Below are 25,780 nucleotides of genomic sequence, written 5' to 3' on the forward strand. Positions count from 1 at the left end.
AATATCACTATTCGTTCTAACATGCTGCTCATGCAAATACTATATGTAGTGGGAGAAGTGCTCCTATTAGAATTAGTAGAGTGTTCACCTGAGCGAGAGATGCCACTAAACTACTAACCCTCGACTTTGGTAACGTGTTTTACGTACTTTTGAAGTTCTTAAGGCATCTCTGGACGCTATAATTTTGGGGGTCATTAATCTTTAACTCTATAAGACTATCAATTTACACTTCCTACATTGAGGAACTGAATGAATGGAATCGAACAGCCATTTCATTCCCGGAGTGGGAATGGGTCAATTTGTTTCCATTCCGAAGAATTAAAAGGAATGAAATTGCGGCATATTTCAATTCCCAGGATTGAAGTTGGAATGGAATTGTAGCATTCATTCCGGAACACTAGCTGAGATATATATATTTTTTTCTTACTCTCATGATTTATTAGGTAGCTTTCAGTCTAACGATCACCAAACTGAATCTTCAATAGCTTCTTATAATATATTCGACGTTTCGACAAGCTTACGTTTTGATGACAACTTGTTTCGACAAGTCCACTTGTTGAAACGTCCGATTCAGCACAGCCCTTATTTATGAACTTTTTGTCAAAACTTTCCATCGTCTCTTGAATGATGTGTTTTTTAAAATTTCTAATGTATCGTGTAGTTATTCCTGGTGGCGAATTCAGAACCAGACGCACCAATGTCTGTTATGGTGGACGCCTCAAAACATAGCTGTTGGCGCTGCCCTTCAACGTCTCCGTCTGGTTCCGTTGTCATCCTTCTGTTCTCGCGCTATAACAATCGTCATGTCATACCAACTAGTTCAAACCACCACTCTTCAACAGCTAGTGGACAACGCATGGCAGCCTCAATGAATCTCACATTGCAAGGAACCCGATATAGCACTTTCGGCCGCGAACTACTGGAAATCTACCTCGCAGTCTGCCAGTGCCGTCACAGCCTCGAAGGCCATCAGTTCTTCATTCTCGCCGACCACAAACCAGTAATTTCAAATTTCAGCAGTTACTTTCACACAACACGTGAAATTCGCTTGCTTACCTATATATCTAGGATCGCTACAGACATTCGACAAGTTAACAGGGCGAACAATGTCGTTGCTGCCACTTTGTTGACGTCGCTAACGCAAGCCCATTAACTCGTTCAGGCATTGACTTTTTTCGCCTAGCTACCGCTCAGTGCACAGACTCCGACCATGCGACATTCCGTTATTCGAGCTTTTCCAAGAGGTCTGACTAAGTGGCTTTGACTATACTATCATTTATTACAAGTGTACAGGTCGGCCTCAACCAGATGTGCTAAAACTATGTCGACATCAATATGGCCAAACAGACGTCCGATGCATCACGTGCCATCAGGCTTTAGCATTGTTGAAACTGAACGTTTTGAATCTGGGCCCCGCATGCAGAAAAGAATGAAAGGATGTGGTGCCGTGTTGTTAATAAGGGTGTGATATACAATTTTCGTAGTTCAGTGTGTCACTGGTATTTAGCTATTCTGATTCAATAAGTCTTAGGATTGCGCGAAGCGGGAGAGGGTGAAAATGTAGGCTGGTTCTCTTTTCGAATGAAGCAATCTCTGCTCTGATATTTTGATGAGCCAGTTGGCACTTAGAACGCAGTAGGATTTACAACGCAGAGAACAGCTTGTCTTCACAAAGCAAACAAATGCAGTAAAATTAGAAGGCAATACACTAAGCTTACTTTATTGTTTCTAAGGTTCTTCTTTTAACAGTGGTGTGATGTATAATTACTGCCTGGCCTCGGAAAAGATGACCCCTCAGGTTGTTCAAAGGATGAGGGGTGTCAGCAAAGAAGTATAGCTGCCTTGCTTTACCACGAGGGTGAGGGTAGGACATTCTTGTCTTCCATACTATGAATGTTGTATACCGTAATGTCACCAGATGGCCGTGTTGTGACAATACATATGTCGGTTACCACTGTACCCACTGTTATGTCTTCCGGTTCGGAATGATGAAAACAGTTCTTTTACTTCTGTTGCACCAAAGAAGAAGCAGCAAGAAAAGAAAGTGACAAAATTTACTATCGCGAGCAATATGAGCCTGAACGCACGAGCGCATGACGAATAGCCTGAACCCTACATTTGCTGATTCGCAGCGGCCACTTTCAGAATCAAAGTGGAAAAGGCGGTGCACTTCCCCTTGCTCTTGTCAATCCCACCTCGATATTGTTGCTGCGAAATGCAGCTTATAGCATGTCTGTGGCTGCTAGCGGTGACATGACCTCACATCAATGCACACAGGCACAAGCAATCAGGCTGTGCAGCTACAAAGATATTGGCTGTGACGTAGCCTGCCGTGACGCACGTGCCATGCTTTTATTGCATCTAGATGATGTTCGCTGAACATTTTGATGCGCATCCATGCGCATCTTTTAGTTTTTTGGTGCATTTTATTTTAGAGTTATCATTGCTAGCGGCCGATGACACGTGATCAATCAGCTGACGTTTCACAGCAACAATTATGAGGTAGTGTCAAAAGTCAGTGGAAGAGCGCCCTCCTCTCCCCCTATTCCTTTGGCAGCGCCATGCACGCTTCGCGATATCTTGGTTTTGAGGTCGTTTGCCACGCGCTCACGTGTTCGAGCTCTTATTTCTCATAATATTACATTAAAAAACTACGCAAAATTGTTTAAATAAAAGTGTGGTCTATATGCGTACCCATGTGGGGTGTGCACAACTTGTAAGGAGGAAAGGTACTGTGGGGCAACATTCTAATTACTTTTTTATTACGTGAAGGTCGAACACATATAGCCTCTAGAAAGAATAGCAACAAGACTCACAGTACAATGGGTATTCAAAAAAATATCTGGGGCCAGAAATTTATTGTCCTAAAGTGTGACTTTGCAATCATTAAAGTACCAAAAACAATTTCACAACTTGCACGTCAGCTGATAAGCGAGGGCTTGTTTCCACGTGCTGGTCAACCAAGCCAGCTTGAAAGCACGTGCTTAGTTAACATGTTTGTTCATTGCGCATTTGCTTCGATGATTCACTTTTTGGCTGGCCTGAAAGAATAAATAATTATAATCAACCATGTTGAAAAACACCTAAATGTATGAATCTAACAACCTAACGAATAGTAAATCATGTGACGAGCACCGTTATCTTGCCTATAGTGCTCTCTGTGGATGCGTCGTAATCCGGTCCCAGCGAAATCTGCATTTTCTTCATTAAGAGACATGCACTTCTGTGCTCTATAGCTATTGAAGCCACTTTCTCTTTCGGGGCAGTGAAAACATCATGCAGGATAAGTGCATATAAATAGTTGGTTAGCTCAACTTCATTTCATTTTTTGTAAGCCATACAAAGTCTACTTGCTCAATGTACAGTGGTGCAAGCTTCTCTGGGGATTGTACGTACTTTTGAAATGATAGTGTAATGGTACCCATGTGTTTACCAAGTTTGAACTTCATGTGCTCAATGCCTCAGCAGGGTAAAGAGGAAACGCTTTCCGTGATGAACTTGTATCACATGCTTCGACAGGCAACATTTATGTGGAGTGTCTCTTGAAGCGTTTCTAGAGACAAAGACTTTCTTCGCATACTTCGTTTTCCCAGTGCATCGATTTGGTCATTAGAAATCACGTGGCGAATGACTCCCGAAGAGTGTCCCTCTATTTCTGCTTTCCGTGGACGCTTATACTCCAAGTTAAGGATGTGTTCCAGATCAAGTACTCTCTGGGGCTAGGCAGGTTTCGCAGTTCCTGAAATAATGCATATAACGCAGAATGGGTTGGAACAGTGCTACAAGTGGACAAAAATTTTATAATATGCATGCTTTTCTGACAGCCAAAGTCTTCAGACAGCAGGTTTATTCGAAGAGTATAATATTAAAATTAATATAGTGAACAAACAGAGAACTTTTAGTTTTTAATATTATTGTGTCTAACAAAGAAAAAAGCCCTTACCTTAGAATATTGGCTGCAGTGAGTTAAATTATTCTGGCTGCATGGCATCCGCCAATATTTGTAATGAAAGGTCGCATTAATTAGCTGACCTGGTGAAGCAAGCAGGAGGTTCTGAGAAGAATTATTGAACTTCTATGCTCCATTACCCCCTTCTGTGACAAAGCACTTAATACAGTTATCAAGCATATGATATCCATGTCATGGAGGATTCAGAAAAAAACTGCGATCATAGAGAATTGGTTTTGAGAGCCGCAAAATAACTATTTTGAGCATATGTGTACATATAATATTAGCGTATATGTCTGGCTAGGCTGGAAACTACAAAATAAATTTTAAGTCATTTTTTAAATTGTGGCTCATTTTCTCGCCTGTCAACAATCAACTAGATGATTACTCTAGGGATATCGCAGCAGGCATATCAGGCGTTGCTTAAACCTATGCCATTGAACGTGCAACAATAAGAGTGCAATAAACACTGTAAGCATCGCAATTCGCTCGTAATCAGCTGTGATTGATTTGTGGGGTTTAACGTCCCAAAACCACCATATGTTTATGAGAGACGCCGTAGTGGAGGGCTCCGGAAATTTTGACCACCTGGCGTTCTTTAACGTGCTCCCAAATCTGAGTACACGGGCCTACAACATTTCCGCCTCCATCGGAAGTGCAGCCGCCGCAGCTGGGAATCGAACCCGCGACCTGCGGGTCAGCAGCCGAGTACCTTAGCCACTAGACCACGGCGGCGGGGCATCTCGTAATCAGCTTAGCACTACAGACATCTCTCTCACTACTTTAGGATAAATACGAGCCTTCAGCACCAGTAGATAATTCAGTAGATAATTGGCTTGTGTTTTCGTCTTTTTGTTTTACCTGCTTTACCATGCGTTAAAAAATATGCTAGCCATTCCGATACTTTTGTTGTGTTTTATGCGATTGGTATTGAATTATATGGATGTTTATGAAAGATCCCCTTTACTCTCTTAGAATTATGCGCAAAATTACGGGTGTTGCATTAATATGCTGAATGCATCAGTGAGGTCGTAGTTATGATGTTTTTGTGGATATTTTATTATTTTTTGTCGGGTTGTCAGTGCCATTCTAATCTCTTTGTGTCAATGCGAAGGCTATTTGCTTAAGCCAAATCGGCAAGTCGAAGCGTCTGCAGGGGAGCTCGAACTTACCTAACACCAATGACCAGCAGTTTCTCCTCTTCGCGACAAGCTGTTTTCTTTTACGGTGGTGGCCCGCACGCCAGAGTTGACGCACCACGGAGACCATTGCAGTCGCACAATATGGCCAGTGCAGTGCAACGAGAAACTGAAATCGATGCCAATTAGTGCAGCGTGTCCAATTAATTGATTAGTTCTCGCTAAAGACACGAGAACGTTGCTCGGCGGAACGGGTGATAGAAGCGTGAGCGAGTGAAGCGAAGCTGCCCATTAGCGTTAAGCTTCACTCTGCCCTTGCCTGCCTTTTCTTTTGCGCGCACAGATGCGCTGTCTCCAAATGAATAAACGAGAAGCGAAGGTATGAAGCAGCAGAGTCATAGGTGTATCTTGTCTTTTTTATGAACGCGTTACAAGAACGAAAACTTATATGCTAAGATAATAACATGTAAAAAAAGAAATGAAGCTGTGGGGTGTTCATGGACATCGCGTGTTAATAAGAAGATTGGATATCATTAATAAAGAAAGAAACCAAGACGGACTTCAACAAGACGAATTTTAAAAAAGATAGCACCCAAGGAAACATTCAGCTAAATACGGTCAATGTATCCGCAGGTCTCGGACAGATACAGGATCAAGAAAGATGAGATTCCGAAATAAGAAACTACAGACTTCAGATGTGTCATTAATATTTGCTTCGTATTTTTTGCTTGAATTTCACTCTTGGGTCTCGCGTTCATTTTCTAAATGAGGCTGCCCATTTCACTTATGCAGATGTCCGGACTTCGGCCAGAATACTGTTGCGATTCGCTGGCAGATTTTTTTTGTAGGAACCTGCTCAAATGAAACAAAAATCAGGCAACAAATGAGAAGTGTAAACCTATCATCGGGGCACCGACTAGTTCGCCAGATGACGGCAGTTACGAGCCATATATACCTACAGTCAATTCGCTTTAATCTGTGTTGGTTCGATCTCGTACCATTACTAACTTGGCCGCACATGCAGTTTTAGTTATGGGGTTCAAAGACAACCATTTATCACCGCACTAATGCATTCGCACACAGCTGACCAGTTACTTAGAAAACGATACTTGAATGACCAAACTCCCCAGCAGTCATTTTGCGAAATGTCGAAGTTACTGATTTGTTCTCTGCGACATGCAGTGGCTGACCTTATATAGTTTTCGGAACATCCTATCTTGATAATTTGCTTCTTTCTTCTGTCTCGCTTTGTCGTTGCTGCCCAAGTCGCTTCATTTCTTGGTCTGCTAATGTATCGTGTATTTCATAAAGTACTCTGCTTGCCGCACTATTGGACAACAATATTTGTCAAAAAATTAATTGTTGATTGATTCATAATAAATGAAATGCTGACGCACCTCGCTTGCTTGGTGACAAAATAGATGCAACAAAAAGCAGACGCTTTCGTGAGCAGCTCAGCAAAATTTTCCAGTCATACTCGGCAAGAATAGCTCACAAGTTGCGATATACTGAAGCGGCCAGTGATCGTAGAGATGCACGTAGAGATCAGTGGCTTCTGAATGCCGTCGTACAGCCGATTTCCGTTCTACGCCAGAATGCTTCAATTGGTCGATTGCAGGCATCAGGTGAGCTTCTCGCCAGGCGTAGCAACCACGGGCCAAATTTACTTCGTCTACCATTGTTCTAAAAGTACAGATAAGCAATACTAGCGCGCACAAGAATTACACCAGGAGGGAATGATCAGGTTTCAAGACACACGCTCAAGGTCTTGACACCCTCTTGCGCATGCTGCTCGCCCTTTTATTAATTGCCCTGAGTAGCTTTTAGAGTACTTGTCGGGACGATAGAAGAAAGTGCTCATTAGAAGATGCTGAACCCATTTAACAATTTCGTAAATCTTTGATGTTCTCAAGTACCGACGTTATTGTCGTATATGTCAATTCTTCCGAGACTCTCGCAATTAGAGCTTTTGAATATGCGAAGGAAAGTTTGTCTTGCTCCGCCCACGCCAGCGCACCGAAAGTCTGGGCGTGAAAACGAACTAACCCGATTTACGTCATTTTGGGTCCTTTGGCGGAGCGGTGGGGCACTCCGACGGAATGTTCTTGCACTCACTAATCCGAACTAACTGCGAGAGCACCGCTTATGTACCGAATGCTGAAGCAAGTAAAGAGGCGCTGAAACTTGTTTAGCTAGATTCAGCCATAATGACAAACAGCCTAGCGCAATGTGATCAAGCATCTCATGTGTCTTATGAAATGGTCCCCTTGGCTAGCAGTGTGTGCACGCCATTGCCGTAATACATCGCAGACTTCTCGCATAAACGCTGACGTGGACGATGCGGTGTAGCGAAGATGACGGCACCATATTCCCTGATCATCTCAAGACGCCCTGTGGCTGCAGCAGCTGTCTATATTCACCAATATGTGTTGTACATGAATGCTTTTCAGAATTCCCCTCAGTTTTCGCACACTGCAGCACAAGAAGCACACAACGGGTGAAACAAAAACGGGCAAGTTTCCTGTAAACAATGTCCCCGTCGGTACTTTCTGTCGTTTGTATTTCATTTGCGCTGTAGTGGGTCAGAGTTATGTGCCAACAATACATCTTGGCAAGTCTTCAGCGCGCACACAATAGAGGTAAAACATTCAAAGGTAAAGAAATTTTTGGAAGGAAAACGTTCAATTTTAAAAATGTAAGCGACAATGTGTTACCCTGCACATGCGCTCTTGATCTTGCCTGGGCTTAAATATATATATGTGTACATCCTTTTCACCAACAAACGCCCGTTTCTCTTCTTCCGTCAATTCTTTGTATATTGAGTGCGCGCTGATGTATTCCCAAAATGTATCCATACCAATTTTCCCAACTCTATGTGTGTTCGCATGTACATACAAGCCCAACTCGCCCCTTTATTTACTAATTGTTTTTCGAAGTTAGCTCGAGCAAAATAGCAATTTCCCACTCCAAACTATCCTTCAAAAAAATTCTTCAGCCTCATTTGAAAGCGCGTACCATGTCCTAGTATTTATGCTCGTTCTTGAGAGATTCTAAAGGTGCCACAATCAACTTGAGTGGCAGTAACATTTGATTCTGAGATCAAATAAGACTAGTAGTTGGGGAAGTTCTTCAGGGCAAATTGTTTGACACAAGATTCACATGTTGACCGCTTATTGTTGGCTTTGGTGAGTAGTGCTAGTCCACCGCGTTGGTGTAGTGGCTATGGTGTCAATATGCTGGCCCGAGGGTCGCGGGTCAGACCCCGGCCACGGCGGTTGTATTTCGATGGGGCGAAATGCTAGATTCCTGTCCACTGTGCGATGTTTGTGCACGTTAAAGACACTGGATAGTCGAAATTTTCATAGCACTCTGCTACTGCTTCCTTCTAAACCACGTAGAGGTTCTGGCACGTTGAACCGCACATAACATATGTGTAGTGGTTGTCGCTTTCATCAATGTCAAATACGCGCGAACAACTGTTTCACCTGTCATCTAGAAGCAAGTGACTGACGCTGACTTTTGCACTGCAGAGTGAAAAAAAGTGGGAATTGTGGTTTTGTTGGGTACAACGTGAAAGAATCAAGGGCCGAATTCACAAAGCTTTCTCTTTGGCTACGCATTTTCTTAGCCGGAAATTCTCTTATCTGGAGGGATTATATAGCGCGGCTAGGAATTTAACTTATTCAGCACTTAAGAGGGCAAGGAGGACACACGATAGCCGATGAAACGACAAGGAAAGAAAGAAGTGTGTGCTGATAATATCAAGGTAGCACGCAAAGCATCTAGCATCGAGAGTATACGATGATAGCCAATAATTTGCTGCATCTAAGTTTCAGTTCCGTGAGCGTCTGCTACAGCGCTTACGGGATGCCGCGTACGTTGTAATAGACGTTTTGGTGGGCTGTGCAAAGTCAAGCACTCGCCTTTAATCAACGACTGTAGCTAAAAAATTAATTGCTCGATGGCCTAAGCCACCGAGCAATCCATGCACTATGTCACCAAGTACAAGTAAACAACACTCCAGGTGCACCACATAAATGATCCACACATAAATCGATGCATGCAATGTTTGAAAATGTGCCTCGAATGTCTTCCCCTGTTAACTCAACCAGTTACATTACAATTTAATGAAGCTGCGCTGCTACTCAAATAATTCGGTGCAATCAGGCACGGTATAGTGGTGAACGTAAGGGTGTTTTGTACCTATAGTCAAAGGTAGCCTTTGTTACAATATTCTTATTACAAGACACATGAGCGACTTTGGTGCCTGCAGACGAATTGTGCGGAAATAGATAACAGCAGTAATCAAATGAAATTGTGAGCGCAATTTTGCTGGTTCCATGCACCGCAGCATTTTTATAAAGCCGGAATGCGAGAGCGTGCATACACTTACGCTTAGGTATATGTCTACGTAAAATGAGGGAGACTAGTCGGGAGGTGTCGCAGTGCCAATGCTTTTCACAAAACACGGTGCAAATATTTTGTCCAGCGTTGCTTGAGTGCGCAAACAAAGCAAGGGACGTGTATACGAGTCTTGAGGTCGAGAGACGTTATCCCACGTGCGAAAAGGATGAAAAGAGAGAGACTCTCGTTTCGGCTTCGCGAAAGCTTGAAATTGATAGATAACAAAGACAATTTTCTGACCCAGCAGACGTCAGGGAAAGTCTCCGCAAAGCAGCGTCAGATGCTCAGAGAGCATACAAAAGTGAAGTACGCGTTATACGGGAGTGACAGCCACTCAGAAAGCGAAATGAAGTGTGAAGTGTGACTGTCCTTAGATGTGAAAATCAATGCTCATTAGGAGAGTTGAGGTAATGAGGCAAAAATTTCCTAAATAACGATAATGGAAGCAAACTGAGCATTCAGCTTGTGAAAGTGACACTAGTGACAGTGAACTTATAATAGTTGATTAGCGTTGTCACAGGCCGATATATATTTTTATTTTCTTATTTATATTTGGCAAACTATGAGAAGGTAGCCTACGTTAGAGCCGGCTATCCCAACGTCATCACAGTAATGTACCAGGATAAATAGCGCACGGTTATACAGTCACACGTGGCGGTTTCTATCTTCTAGTAACCTTAGGCAAACGCATAATAACTATTTTTTTCTATTTTTGACAAAGTTTCACCAGACGTTTTCGCATTTGGCTTCATTCGAAAGAATGATGATATATCAGCAATAGGGCGAATGCAAGCACTGCTGCAGTGGACGAGCGGTTACAGCGCTCAACTGCAATCTAGGAGGTACTTGGTTCGATTCGCAGAATCACTGAGCACTTTTTTTTTTCAAAAGGTTGCCCGGCCTGACATTATGCGTGGTGGCGGGTACTATTTTTTGAGAAGTAGGCTTTCGCGCTTGCTTCTTTCACTCCCATTTTGACCCAAAAGCGCTGTACTGTGCTCCTTCAAAAATTAAATAATTCAGGGTTCATAAGTTTCTCCTCCATCCTCTCTTAACGCAAAAGTGTCCAGTGCTGAAATAGCAATATCATACCTGGTATATTACTTTCCACGTGTTTGGATATTCGACCAGCAATCAGTCTTCACAGTTTTTTGAAGAAAATCTACACATGCAGTGAGCTAACAGCTTGCAGCCAAGTTGACTGCCTTTGTAGGGACACGCTTTTGTGCTAATTTGGTGGGCATCATCACATGCAGCAAGACCAAAGAGCACGGACAGTTAGAGCTGACGCAAACAGAGTGATTAGTTTGTGTCTTCTCTCCCGCTATTTGTCATGCTGCACGCTTCAGTGTAATGTCGCTGTCAATGGTTAAAATGAACTATAGCAGTTAATCGAATTCTGCTGAGAGGGTCCCCTATTGTCCAGAATGGAACAGAACAATGGCAATTTGATTTGTGTGATAAAGAGATACCCTGCTTTGTGTTACTAGAATAAATTTCTAAACTGAAGTTTATTTTTTATTAACAACAATTCCAGTGCAGATGAAAGGTGCATGGACAAAATTCGTGTATTCAGCTTGACTAGGTTTGTGACCTTAACTGTAATTGCGAACCGGTATCACAGTATGCATAAATATCACACACATATACAACCATGGGTGATAGCTTGCTTATTCCGATTAAAATTGAAAGGTTGAAATCGACATATTCAACCAACGCAATGTATATGAGATATGCCATGTAGAGTAGCTATGCTCTAAACTAATCTTCGCAGGTTCATTCAATTTTACTCAATTTCTTGCCCATGACTGTAGGTTGGTAAATGAAACAACTTCTTCGAACACACATATTCTGTGTAAGGTTACATTTATTTTTATGCAGTACAAAACAAATTGAAATATATGATGGCTCAAAAGAGAAATAACTAGAAACAAATTCAGCCAAATCATTACCAAACTTACTCACCAATGATAAACGGATTCTCATTTAAAAGTTACATACATACATACATACATACATACATACATACATACATACATACATACATACATACATACATACATACATACATACATACATACATACATACATACATACATACATACATATGTACACCCATACATACATACATACACTCTGCTGTAAATATTAAAATGAATGGCTATAAAACAACAATTCTGATACATTCATTTTGAATATACTACAGAAAGTAACTTACGAGAGAAATCCACCGGCACTGTTATGTCTGAACACGGTGTTTCTCGAACCATCTCGCAAAAGCTTGATGCATAGTTTTTCGCTGCTGCCCAGTGAGAAGCAGTTTTTATAAAAAAAAAAACACAAGAATAAAGCCCTTGACAATGTCATGCTAAAGAAAAGGGCTGTGCATCAATATTTTGTACATGTCTGCAATATCACTCTGTTTATTTACATAGCTTGGCTCATTCACAACCCACTAACAAAGCATGTTAGGACACTTGGGCTGAAAGTTGGCACAGCGCGAGTAAATTCTAGACAATACATGAATAATACAACTATAAGCTACTAAGCTCCTTGGTGCAAACAGTGTTTATTTTGACAGCTATAGGTGCCATTTCGTTTCCCCAAAACACATCTCAAAAGTAGAATCAACTTTATTTAGCTAAAAGTTTCTATTCTGGCGTGTCGTGGTGGCTCAACGGTGGAAGTGACTCGTTCTCCCAAGAAAACAAAGACCAATTATTTTTCCAGTTCGTGAATTCACCCCGTGCTAACATTGGGGCAGCTGGTAAGAGTGCTTTTGGAGAGAGGAAACCACCACATTCCCACCAGTTGTGGCCTTGGGTAGCTACTTCACTTGGACAAAAATGATGAAAAACTCTTCTAAAAGTTTGCACATCAACACAGTTCCCATACAGCTGTCTATTAGTCTGCTTGAAAAATATTGAGTTTACTGGTGGGCAAAGACTGTACACTATGTGAGGTGAGGCTCCAGTGCACTGCATGTATGTCTTGCTGCTGGCCTCAACTGCGATGTTGCTCAGCACACATGTGTAAAATAACAACTAATACTATGCCACTGCAAAGTAATTATGCGTCATTTGCATGAAACAGGGACCACAATGAAAGAACATAAGAACAATTACCTTCACACAGTTAGAAAAATGTAAATACATTTCCATATAGTTGTCACAGCTCATCTGAGGATAGTAATATTGGTTGTAAACACATTCTTACTTCCACTAACAAACTATTTTAAGATGCCAGATTCAATATTAGAGTATACCAGCACTTTTGTAGGGCTAAACAATTGTACAGGCACCTAGAAAAACACAAGTGAATGCATGCTATAGCTACATATAAAAATAAATACTTTTATTTATAGGCTGAGTAGAGCTGCATCGATGATAAGTCACTTGCATTACATTATGAACAAACCTATCCGAGCAAAGTATACATTTAAAAAGTTACACTTACACAGTAGATAAGTTGACTGTTGAAGGATGGACAGGCAGTGGGATAATACCCAAGCACTAAAATCTACTGTTAAGATATACTAGGAGTAGTGATTATCCTCTTCCTTCCAAATGAAATAATCCACATAGATTCACTTCCCTCAGCTTATACACTCATGCATCATTGGTGCTATACAAATGAGTGTAGACTGAAGGATTACATTGACTAAGTACATGATTACTGCATCCATGGCTTTACTTCTTGTACTCCAAAGAATGCAAACACAGTTACCATTGGCGACCATAGATGCTGTGATTTCTGGCATGTAAATGTAGAGGCACGCAGGCACTTAACACACATGTTAAAAACTTCAGCTAAAAAATATTTTCCCACTAACACTACAGCAGCCTTTAATTTAGTGTCATAGTTTGGTATCTTCCATGCAAAATTTAAATAATTTCGAATGCAAGTAAATGAACTGCTCAATATTGCACTGCTAAGAACTTAAGCAGCAGCTGCTCCTGACATCACAATGTGCTCTTTCTGCTGTTGTAAACTTTGAGCAGGAGAACAGTCACTGGCAGTCCCTTTATACTTGTTGGTCTTTTGTGCTCTGTTCTTGATACACTGTACATTACCGTGGAGCACCGAACCCCTTGTTACTGCTGGAACTTAGAAAAATACAGATCATTGTTACAACCATGCTACATGCAAGAGTGTATAGTTGTGAATTATGTGCTCATATTTACAGATATTGTATTTTCAGAAGCCAATGACAAGGCTCAACACACACACACGCAAACAATGAAGACTGAAAATATATTTTATTATGATACAAGAGCAAAACTACAATGGTATAGATGAAGGCATGAAACTTCTACCAGACATAAAAAGCCAATAAAGAATAAAGTTTCTTCTATTTTGACTTTACACTAGGTGCGAGAAGCAGACCACAAATAGGTTCAATAAGAAACACAAGTTAGACTGCATTACAACACAACAGCCAATGTTCATAACTCTAAAGGCTCTCTAACATAGCCAGCTCACCGTACTGCGTATAGGAGCAAATGGGCAGTCTAGAAGACACAAAGAACTTGTGGATTATGAGTGTGCTTGTTGCTGACATCTATTATTCTAAATGAAGAAAACCTTTCAAAAATGCACTTCATCAGGGGAAATAATCATACACAACAAACACAACGGGCTCCTACAGGTGCCACCAACACTCACCATTATTGTTGATACCAGTGTCTTGCCGGATGGATATGCTGCGTCCTGCACAGAACACCAAAGGAGCGCTCCATTACTCCATGATTGCATGTGTGCTAGCTTCATCGCTCTGCTGCTGAAATAGGCTAGCCACAGACAGAGAAATGAGAAGCCATTGCTTTGAAACACACTGAACGTCACCTTTAGAGATCAACAATGCATACTTAGGTCAGTTACAATTTGTAGAAAAATATATATCACTATGCAATCTTGGTGAACATGTTCGGCCTAAACACAAGCAACAGCACTGAGAGAAAAAAGGCTACATTAGGTAAAAGATGCAGTTACTGGCCCTATGTCATCTGAGGCTTCTTCAATAGGTTTTTCTACTTGAAAGTTGTGAACAGCCAGGCAATTTTCACCCACTTGCTATTTCCTTCTAGAGCACTTGATCCACAGAGGGAGTCACAAGCTCGAGAGCTCAATAAGGAATGAAAGTATTTGTGCTCGTTTCAAAGCACAAGCTTTTGAGTCTCAGATTATTGGAGTTTCATTCATAAGCTGCAGGCTTTCAGCTTTCAACATTCTCAATTATCTTGCAATTTAGTTCTAGAAATGTTGAATAAGAATTATGTGTATGAATATTACAGGTATCCACTGAAAGCAACCATGCTTGGGTTTTCAATTTGTGCACAGTAAGTGGTGTTCACTTAATCGTATGTATTAAAGAAAAACTAACCTTGCAGCCAGGCGTTAGGCAGTTTTGTGCCCTCGAAGCTCCCAAGCAGATCGCACTCCTTCCAGATGAGGCTGCCACTCATGCTTCTACGCCACATCCGCTGAATGATAACAGTCCCAGCAGTGACATAGGCTTGCATAGTTAGGGAGAATGTGTCCTTCCTATTTTTGTACAGGTGCTCCAAGTAATAATGAGGATTGATGTGCCAGAATGTGACACCCATGCATCACAGGACCTTAACAAACCAATCTCTGCGATCTGTTAAGAGCCAAAATCGAGTTATTTAAAAACAATCACTAAAATTACTCACTTCTAATACTTATTTGAGCAAGCTATCACTTCGTTAAAGTGACTAAAATCTGCTATAATCACTTTGAAATAAACTGAAGCCTCATGTAAAATTTACGTACCGCAATATATATGTCCTACTGAAGTATAGTACTACCACTGTGGTAATCGTCTATAGAACTAATTTTTCAAAATAACATAAATTGTTTAGGTGCAACCTGGCTCCTGAAAAATAAATTCACATTAACCTTCCAACTGTCAAACACGGTCAATCGACAGGTCCAACCTCATAATCAAACAAGAGCTCACTTGTATCAAATCACAAAAAACTTTTTATGTATTTGCTCCATAATATATGTATGTATATAACAGTAGTAGTAAATTTTTCATGCTTCAACTTACGGTAGAGAAACAATACATCTGATGGGCTTAAAAACTTGCACACGTTATAGAACTGCGTGAATCATAGTACCGATGAAATTTAGTTCTGCAAGGTGAACTCACCGATGGCAGCATTTAGTAGCCGTCGGTGTCATGAGGACCCAAGTACGGACAACAGGCAAAGGGCATCTGCAGACTAGAAGCTGCCAATGACAGCAATGAAGGGCTGGCCAGGCGTGCACGTCCATTGATAAAGTGTAAGAACTGGCCAAGAACGGCTGTTGTCAAGGCTCTAGTGCCGTGCAAAACGATGGCAAGATGAACTCGGAAACCTGTAGTTAGGCGATATTGGCCTACAACTTCATCCAAAGCAAGGCACCAGTGAAATCTTTGCTTTTTCTGGGGGCCGGAGGGATGCTTGACATTCACGGGCTCTCGCTGCCACATAGAACTCTCAAGTTGTTAAGAACAGTCTAGGCGCGCTTCCAAAGTAACACGATCCACAACAGAATGTAGCGTCTCGCAGTTTTGGTTGATCACATCGCAGCGCTAGGACTATGGTTATCACAAAAAGGAGAAGTGACGACTTAACAAACAAAAGCGCCAAGCTGCCCCACGACAACTTTGCAGGGCAAAACAGTTATCAACGCTGTCTTTCAATTTTCGGTCACACGAGCACAGCTTGTTCGCAAGTCTTGGAACGTCAACACAGCACCACTGTTCACAACAAACATCGTTTCACTCCCGAACAGTACATTGTTCTCAAGTAAATAGAAGCGTACGGGCTAACTAGAGGCGAAGCAAGAACCGAGCGCGTAGTTCATACGTTTCCGTGCGTACTTGGGGTCACTCAAGTAACGTGTCAAAACGCTGTCAATCCGAAATGTCGCACAGCACCCAACTGAGAGACTGGAAAGTCAAGCGAACGAACTGTTACCGGCACACAAACACACATTGCAGGCTTCTCGAGTGCTAGTTGCCGTCGATACATCGACGCCGATCCCCGCTTGATAACCACACCGACGCACAGGCTTTGCTACGCTTCACCGTACACCATTGCACTGCCACAGCTTTCCGCACTGCTTACACGCACCGAAAGAGCTGCTATAATCACAACACATCCGGTCAAACGCTGAAGTAACTCGTGCGAGAAGCGTTCACTGAAAGTCGCACCGACCGATATGCTGTTTACGACGCCATGTTGTTTTCGACAACTGCGCAGCACATAAGAGAGCTCTTAGAAAGTACTTGCACTATTTTCACGGCGTGAAAAAATTTTCTCTTATGTGCGAGGGGGGTGATATGACGAACAAGACAGGCGTGCCAGATGAAAGAAGTGTTTTGGCAACGTCACGGAGTGAGCTGATGTAGAGGGTATTGCTTCACAACCAATCACAAGCTGTGTCCATCGGGCAAGCCGTCATCTGCTCGCGTTTGTCGTCTGCTTCGATCAGAGCATGCGACAGGGGATTCGCCTTCGCAACACTATTATTCTCAGGTCAAGTGGTCGCTGCGTCGCACAAAATACATGTCAGTGGCTCGCTCTATCTTTGAATGATGTTCGCGCACCAAGTTAAATGGCTGGTAATTGACGCAGGGATAAATTCAGCCAAGGTTTGCACCAGAATCATGAGGGTTTGCATATTTTCGGTGTCATACAAAGTTACTAGGGTCATTTCATTCCGATTGCTTGCCATATTATCTTGGTTCATATCGGTGTCGGAACAGTGAAGGTGAAGATGCGTGATTTGTTTGTAGTTCCATGCGTAATCACGCGCACCCCTAATACGCTTTGGTTTACAAAGTACGCTTTGTTCCAGATTGTCCCAAAGTGTATCAACTGCTGTATTTCAGAGATGGCAACCATTGGACAGTTAGAGCCAATGAAAGTACACTAGAGCCCAAACTTTATGAACCACTCACTGAAAACTTCCTCTCATTTTTATTTCCAATAGCGTGCAAAGAATGTGCTCCCATTAACCTCTTTGGTGGTAATTTCCACCAATGAGGCAAGGATCTCGAGTCGCACTTTTAATTGGATGAGATGGGGCGCAACACAACAACATAACAAATAAGGTTGATCCTATGCCATGCTGCGTTCGAATGCACCGACCATTCACGTATCACTTTGGTTTTCATCCAACCACAAATCTTTACATGCGTAGTTTTATGCCATTGACGCCCAATAGAATTCTTCAACTACTGCGACTTCGAACTTATTGGACGATGGTGGTTGTCAACACCATCCACTGCGTACAAGGGAAACAAAATGCGAAGCTCAAAGCGCCGAAAGAAATAAAAACGCACCAGAAGTCATCAGGCAACCCCTAATGGGCGTGAATTAACTCAAAACCAGCCAGGGCACCAAAGTACACCGCCGTGGCAGCAGGTTCTAAGTAGCCACATTGTTCCTAAGAGTGGTCCGGACCACTCTTAGGATTTTCTCTCAGCTATGCTGTTTTTACGCACAATTTCGTTTCGTCAATCCACTTACGAGCACTTTTCGGTGACGTAAGAAATTATAGCAACTGCATCACCATCGCTGACATGTTCCCGGGCAGTCACCACGCGCTTTATTTGCCGATGTGACAACGATGGACCCTTACGACGTTTTTTCGTTTCGTGAATCGACTTACGCAACAAAATTTCTCTTGCGCAAAAATGTTTTCGCAGTGAGTTTTGTGAATCCGGCCCCAGAGGTCGAATTCAGGATGTTTTTATTTTTGGCTGCGCGATTTCTTAGCCAAGCATTCTCTTAACTCGAGGGGGCACGTTATCAATGACACGTATCTAACTTACTCGGCACTTTTGAGAGCTCGAAGAACATACGAGAGTTGGTGAAACGACAGGAAGAAAAAGAAGTGTGCGTCGATGATAGCAAGGTAGACGCAAGAGGTCTAGCGTCAAGAGTTTATTTATTTTATTAAAATGCGCTATATAATAATAATAAAATGATATATATATATATAATTTTAATTGTTGGAAGCATCTCAGCTTCCAGTTCGTCGGGCTCTGCTACAGCGCATACGCGCTGCCGCGTTGTAACAGACGTCTGGGTGTTCTACGCAAAACCAAGCGCTCGCATTTCATCAGTGGCCGTAGCTGAAGAAAAGTAATTGTTCGATAGCTTTAAGCAATAATCGTGCATTATCTCGCCAAGTGCTAGTAAACAACACTCCAGGTACGCTACACCGACAAAGCCACACAAAAATTGATGCATGCAATGTTTGAAGATGTGTACCATCTGTTTGTCACTACTAGTTAACTTAGATTTTAAAGAAAATGTGCTGTTATTTAGCAAATCCGGCATAATCTAACCCGGCATAGTGGTTGCCGCAAGGGTGTTCATCAGATAGACGTAAAAAGTTGCCTTTCTTGAAAATATCTTTTAATTAGACACATCAGGGGCTTTTGTGCCTACGAAGAATTTCTGCAGCAGAAATATAGAGCAGTAGTAATGTAATCGTATCGTGAGCGCAATGTTACAGATTCTATGTACGTAGCGTTTCGATAAAGCTGGAACGCGAGATTATGCATGCACTTACGCTTGGACATGTGACCACGTAAAACGAATGAGATTCGTCGGGAGGTGTTTCAGTGGCAATGCTTTTCAGAAAACATGGTGCAGTTATTTCGTGCTGCGCTCTGTGTGTGAGGCAAACATAAAACATGGGATGTTCAAGTGTCTCGACGTCAAGTGACATGGGCAGATGTGCGCCTCGTGAATAACGAGGTGCGCGTGCCACGTGAAATGAAAGAAAAAAAAAGTACAGGGATACGTCTTTAGCTCGGCTCATTTCGTCTTCGTGAAAGCCTGAAGTTTAAGTGACGGAGGAAATGATCAAGACGACCCTCTGGTGCAGCAGACGTCATGGAAAGGTTCCGCAGAGCGGCGTCGGGTGCATGAAGAGCATAAGTGAGATTAAGCGTTACTGCCTATAAATGTGAAAATCAAAGCAAATTAAGAAAGGTGTGAGTCCATTAGCGAACGTTTTCTTAGATGACGATAATGCAAACTGAGTAGTGAATTAGTAATGTGAAAACAGTGGCATTGAATTAAGAATACTTGATTAGCGTTGCATAAGTCAATCTAAAGTGCACGTAATACAGCCACTTGGCGGCTTCTACTTTCGAGTCACCTTAGGCGAATGCATTCCGATTTTTATTTCTGTTTTGCACAGTTTTACTGGACGTTTTGAATTTGGAATACTTCGAGGGAATGACGATATATTACCAATGGGGTAAATGCTGATGTGGAAAGCTCTCATCTCAAGCACTGCAGCAGTGGACGAGTGGTTGCAGTTGATTGATTTGATTAATATGTGATTAATAATTACACATATTAACATGTGTAACGTCCTAAAACCACAATCTGATTATGACAGACGCCGTAGTAGAAGGCTCGGCAAATATCGACCCCCTGGAGTGATTTAACGTGCACTCAAATCTGAGCACACGGGCCTACAGGATTTTCACCTCAAACGAAAATGCAGGCGCCGCTGCCGAGATTCGATCCCGTCATCATGAAGCTTTCACAGCTTATCTGAGTATAGTAATATTGGTGATAATACATCGTTACGTTGAGTTTTAAATATTGTTTAAGTCGCCAGCTTCAATATCAGAGTACACTAGTAGCCCAGTCACACTTGTTTCAGGCTAAATCATTGCGAAGATGCATCAAAAATGAGAAGTAAATGCATGATGTAGCACATACACATTGAAATAAATATATTTATTTTAGCAATATGAGAAAAGCTGCAAACATGATAGTCCATTTGCAGATTACACATTTACATTACGATGAAACCTATTCGAACAAGCACTAGATTAAAAAAAGCTATTTTTTGCTTACACCCTAGAAACAGAGAAGTAGACTGTTGAAAAGGACAGAGAGACGATGGGATAACATTACACAAGTAATAATACCTAATGTCGGTATACTAGGAGCCGTGAAAATCCTCTTCCCCCTAAATTACTCACATAGAAGCACTTTCCGGAGCTCATACAGACACGATATCATTGGTGCTATCATACTGTGTGTATCCTGAACGATTATATCGACCAATTACAAAATTACCGCATCAATAGCTCAATAACTATACTGCAAAAAATGAAACATGGTTAGCATTGTCGAGCATGAATGCTGTTTCCTGTGGCAGAGAAATGCTGAGACAGACAGGCACTTTAAATTACATGCATGTTTAAAACTAAATGTACCTCAAATCGATTTGCACACTACCACTTCAACGTTCTTTGCGTTAGTATTATCGCTTAGAATGTTACATGCAAAGTTTATTTAATTGTGAATTCTCAAGTTCCAAGGAACTGCGGAATAATGAAATGCTCATCAGTTAAACTGCAGCTGCACAAAATGTCACTCTACAATTCAAACTGCTCCAGTCATCACAATGTGTTGTTTCTGCTAACGTCCACTTTGAGCAGAAGGACATAGTCACTCGTAGTCGCTCTCTGGTTGCTGGTCTTTTGTGCTCAGTTCGTGAAACACTGTAAATGACCGTGGATCACTTGATCGAATGTTACTGCTCGAACTTAGAAAACTACACATCATAGTTGCAACCATGCTAAATGCGAAAGTGTATAGTTGATAAATACGCGCTCATAGTTGCAGCTGTCTCATTATCACAAGTCAATTACAAGCATCAACAAATAATAAAAAGTAAGTGTCAACACACACACAAACGGTTAAATATATATTTCAAGATACAAGTGCATAACTATGATGTTAATTTTACAGGCGTGAAACTTGTGACAGGCACAGGCACAATAAGTATCTTTTATTTTGACTTTACACTACGTGCGAGAAGCCGACCATAAGTGAGTTCGCTTGGCTACACAAGTTAGACTGTGTTACAAGACAACTGCTAATGTTCCCAACTTCAAAGTTATCTAACATAGCCGGCTCATCAAGCAGTGTAGTGGAGTAAATTGGCAGTTCATAAGACACAAAGCACTTGCGGATTATGAATGTGCCTGTTGGTCACATCCATGTATCCAAAGTAAAACTTTCAAAAAATGCACTTCAATAGGAGGGATAATCGTAAAAATTACAGTTCCAATCTGCCAATTCCTTTTAATGGGCTCCTTCAGCTACCACCAAAACTCGCCATTATTATCAATGTCAGAATCATGCCAGACAGATATGCTCGGTCCTGCACAGAACATCAAAGCTGCGCTCCATGACTTGGCTTGTATGGATGGTGGCTGCATTGCACTGCTGCTTAGCTAGGCTAGCCACGGACATGGGGACAATTAACCATGGTTTTGAAACAGATGAAGAGCCAGCTTTAGAGATCAAGAATTTTGTACTTAGGTACACTTTTGAACTCTGTAGAATAAAGTTTATCACTCTGCCATTGTGGTGAAAAAATGCACGGCAAAAATAAAACATGTCGCAACATTGAGAAATAAAAAAAATACGGCAGGTAAAATGTGCATTTACTGGCTCTGTCTGGACTGAGGCTTTTACTGTTACTTTTTATCCGTGCAAGATGTGGACAGCCAAGCAATTTTCACCTACTTGCTTTTACTTCCACAGAACATGATTCACAGAGAGAGTCACAAGGTCAAGAACTCAAAAAGAAATCAAAGTATTTGTGCTTTTTTAAAACCACAATATTTTTATCCTCACTTATATGCAGCTGATTTCATAAGCTGCAGACTTTAAACTATCAACATTCTCAATTATGTCATAATTTATTATAAAAAATTTTCAAAATAATGGCTTACTAAGCAAGTTGGTCGCCTTCACCGCAACGCAAAAAGGAAAACAATACGTGGCGGCAACACCTCTTTCCTGTGGCTTCATTAAAATTGAGTGCCTTACGCTTGGCTCTTAGTGAGAATATCGCTGAAGCTAAGAACTACTACTTCAATATTACATTAAAAAGCTTTCTTTACATGGCTCCGTCTAAATTCTGGAGGCGTTTTTCCTCAATGCAAAAGTCACATTTATTTTTTTCTGCGAACTGTGCCAACGTTCCGGATAAACTACAATCGGCATCGAGGTTTAACAGATTTTTCTACGCGGTATTTGTGCAGGAGGACGCTGGTGCCCCGTCTTTCATTCTCGTAGATTGATGCTCCGTCTATATGTGAAATGTTTGTATCTGAAGAAGGTGTACTCTCACTGTTGCTAAAATAAGACACAAAGAAGTAAAGAAGTATCCTGGAATTGAGAGTATACCAACACTCTTTTGGTCAGGTATGCTGGATGGTATTCCAAGTACTTGTGTTTAATATTTAAAAAGCACTATTAGAAGCTCATTTACCAACAAAATGGAAGTACAGTGAAATTATTCTGATACTGAAATATGGGCACTCACGCCAAGTAACTTGCTACAGGCCAATCCCTCTACCATATTCCTGTTTGAAGATACTAGAACGCATCACTTTTGGGCATATATTCTGGTTTCTGGAAAAGAATAACCTTATTGGTCATAGGCAACATGGATTCGCAAAGGTAAGTCTAGTGTGACGGCGCTCCATGAGCCGTGCATAATTTTGCTGCTGGTGTTGATGCTCCATCTCAAATGACTGTGATTTCTTCTTTATTTTCAAAAGCATTCGATTGTGTTGCCCATTTGAAACTGATAATAAAGGTCAGGGCAATACTAAAGAATACTGCATTGAGGTGGGCGTTTTAAAAGGCTTGGGGTTAGGGCTGTTATTCTCCCTAATATTTATAAATAGCATAGTTGATCAAAAACTGGTAAAAAACCTATACGCAGATGATTGCGTAATTTAACACAAAAGTGGCAACCTTCATGCTCATGGTTAACTAAAGCATGCTGGCACCACCTCTATTTGTTATTCTTACGCCTAGTTAAATAGTGGTTAATTATTAAGGGAACAAATTCCACCAAGATTTATCTGTACTAGAGAATTAGGAGTGTTTGCAAATTTTAGGCATCATTTAAATTTACTGGAGCCAGTTCATTCTGAATGCTTGGCATGTTATCACGGCCCACATCGGTTTTTGAAGAGCGAATGCTGAAAAGCTTGATTTGTTAGTAGTTCTGTGCGTAATCACGCACATCCTTAATATACAATTCGCTTTGCAAAGTACGAGCCCGTTCCAGATCGGCGAAAAATGCATAGACAGCTGTATTTAAGAGATCATTCCAATTGCACAGTTAGAGACAATCGAAGTACACTAGAGGGCAACCACAGATTAGTCTTTATGAGTGGCTAACTCAAAAGTTTCACTCACATTTATTTGCAAAAGCGTCCAGGTTATGTGTTTCTTTTAACCTCTTTAGCGGCAATTTCCACCAATGTGGCCAACATCTCAAGTTGAAGCAAAACTGCAATTCGACCTAGTTGGAACATAACCATCTTGAAATTTTTGCGCAAGCACCCAGGGACACACAGGAAAATACAAACGGGCATCCGTTTGTGTTCTTTTTTGTGTTCCTGTGTGCTTGCGCAAAAATTTTGAGGAAGATCTCATGTTGCATATTTGATTAGACGATGTAGGCTACAACACAACCATTATCAGAAAAGAAGCCTGACCATATACCGCAATGCTTTCAAATTCATCGACCATTCGCGATTCACCTTGGCTTCATCCAACCACAAGTCTCTGCAAGCATAATTTCACGCTACATTGACACCCGATAGAATTCTTCAATAACTAGAACTCCAAGCTTGTTGGATCACTTCAACCATCATTACTGCCCAATACGTACAGAAAAACAAGACACGAAGCTCAATGCGCCGAAACAATTTAAAACGTGCCACCAACCATCAAGCAGCCTTGCATGGCTGTAAATGACTCAAAATCAGCCACAGCATCATATACCTCGCCGCAGGTGCATGTTTTAAGGAGCCATATGGTTCGTAAGACATGTCCGAACCACTTCTACAGTTTTCTTTTAACCATGATTTGTTTGCGCAAAATTTTGCTTCGTGATTCCACTTGCGAGCCTTTTTTGGGTGACGTCAGCTAATACAGTAAATGCGTCATCTTTGCTGACATGCTCCTGGGAAGTCGCTGCGTGCTTTATCGCAGTGTCCGGTGTGGTAACGATGGCCTGTTACGACGTTTCTTCTTCTTCGCTTTGTGACTTTACTTACGCGACGAAATTGCTTTTGCACGAAAATTTCCTCCTAAGTGAGTTTCGTGAATACGCCCTCCTGATGAGTACGAAGCATTAAAGCAAAATATAAGCGATGTACTTGTGTAGTTAAGACGACTTGCTGTTCTTCCTGACCAGATTCTGCCACGACTCGGGTTTATTTATATTCGTCGCGCGAAGTTCCTGTCTGATATCGCAGAAAAGTATCAATCCCTTCGCAACCAGCACGCTGAGTGTTGATAATACCTGAATCATTATCCTTCCATTTAGATGATTATTAGTTGGAGTTACCAGTGTTTTCGGGCAATTTCTAAGAATTGGGTGCGGCAAACATTTTCATGTCCTACAAAGTTTTCGTGTAAAAACTCTCCTTAGGTTAACAATTCAATACATTTCATTAAGGATTTCTGTTGATAAATCCTTCCAGTGCAGCTGAACGTGCAGCATAGTGCTTCTGATTGCCCTTTCGCTAAGAAACCTGTTTTTCACAGAAATACATACCACAATAAGTACAAAGAGCATTCATCTGTTGCTCATTAGGAGCTGATTGCAGAGGTGATAACAATTTTCAGACCCATGCGTAGGTTCTTTCTTTACGCTCAATAATTGATTGATTGATTGATTGATTGATTGATTGAATACTTAAATAATTGATCAATTTTTCAGAGGGTGAGCTGGAGGTTGAAAAAGACGACCAGGTGTTGGGCCGCATGGGACCAGGCAAGGCGTTCGGAGAGTTGGCCATACTCTACAACTGCACCCGCACGGCAAGCGTCAAAGGTACGCGCCGTCATTAGTTGTAATCTCAGTGTGTGTCTGTGGGACTAAGCAGCGCCATTGATGCTGGCCGCAACACCCTACCAAGAAAACAAATTATAGCAACGATAGCCCAACTCCAAACAAACAAATAATTGAGCAAGTAAGAGTAAAAAGCACTCTGGCCAAGTATTGCTTGGCTCAAAAGTACAATTTGTATACTATAGGTTGCGATGCGCCATCTTGAGTGGCGAAGCATATGAGCTCATCAGCAAGGTTCACATTTAGTCACGTTGTCTTCAACTAAAAGCCCCTGGCTAATCTGGATGAAAAAGAAATAGGGTGACTCAAATAAGCACTGTCTAGCTTGAGCAGGGCCAGT

At 41.6% G+C, this 25,780-nt stretch overlaps 1 protein-coding gene across 1 annotated transcript in view; it reads left to right on the forward strand.

Annotated features, from left to right (window-relative positions):
- The window catches only part of LOC119161732 (cGMP-dependent protein kinase, isozyme 1), a 315,895-nt gene that overhangs the window by 99,673 nt on the left and 190,442 nt on the right, over positions 1–25,780 (forward strand). The window contains exon 3 of the mRNA XM_075880279.1: positions 25,309–25,422. Within this exon, the coding sequence (XP_075736394.1) occupies positions 25,309–25,422 (114 nt within the window). The remainder of the gene's footprint in view (positions 1–25,308; positions 25,423–25,780) is intronic.

The sequence above is a fragment of the Rhipicephalus microplus genome, chromosome X (genome assembly GCF_043290135.1).
Source record: "Rhipicephalus microplus isolate Deutch F79 chromosome X, USDA_Rmic, whole genome shotgun sequence".
Classification (NCBI taxonomy): Eukaryota; Metazoa; Arthropoda; class Arachnida; order Ixodida; family Ixodidae; genus Rhipicephalus; species Rhipicephalus microplus.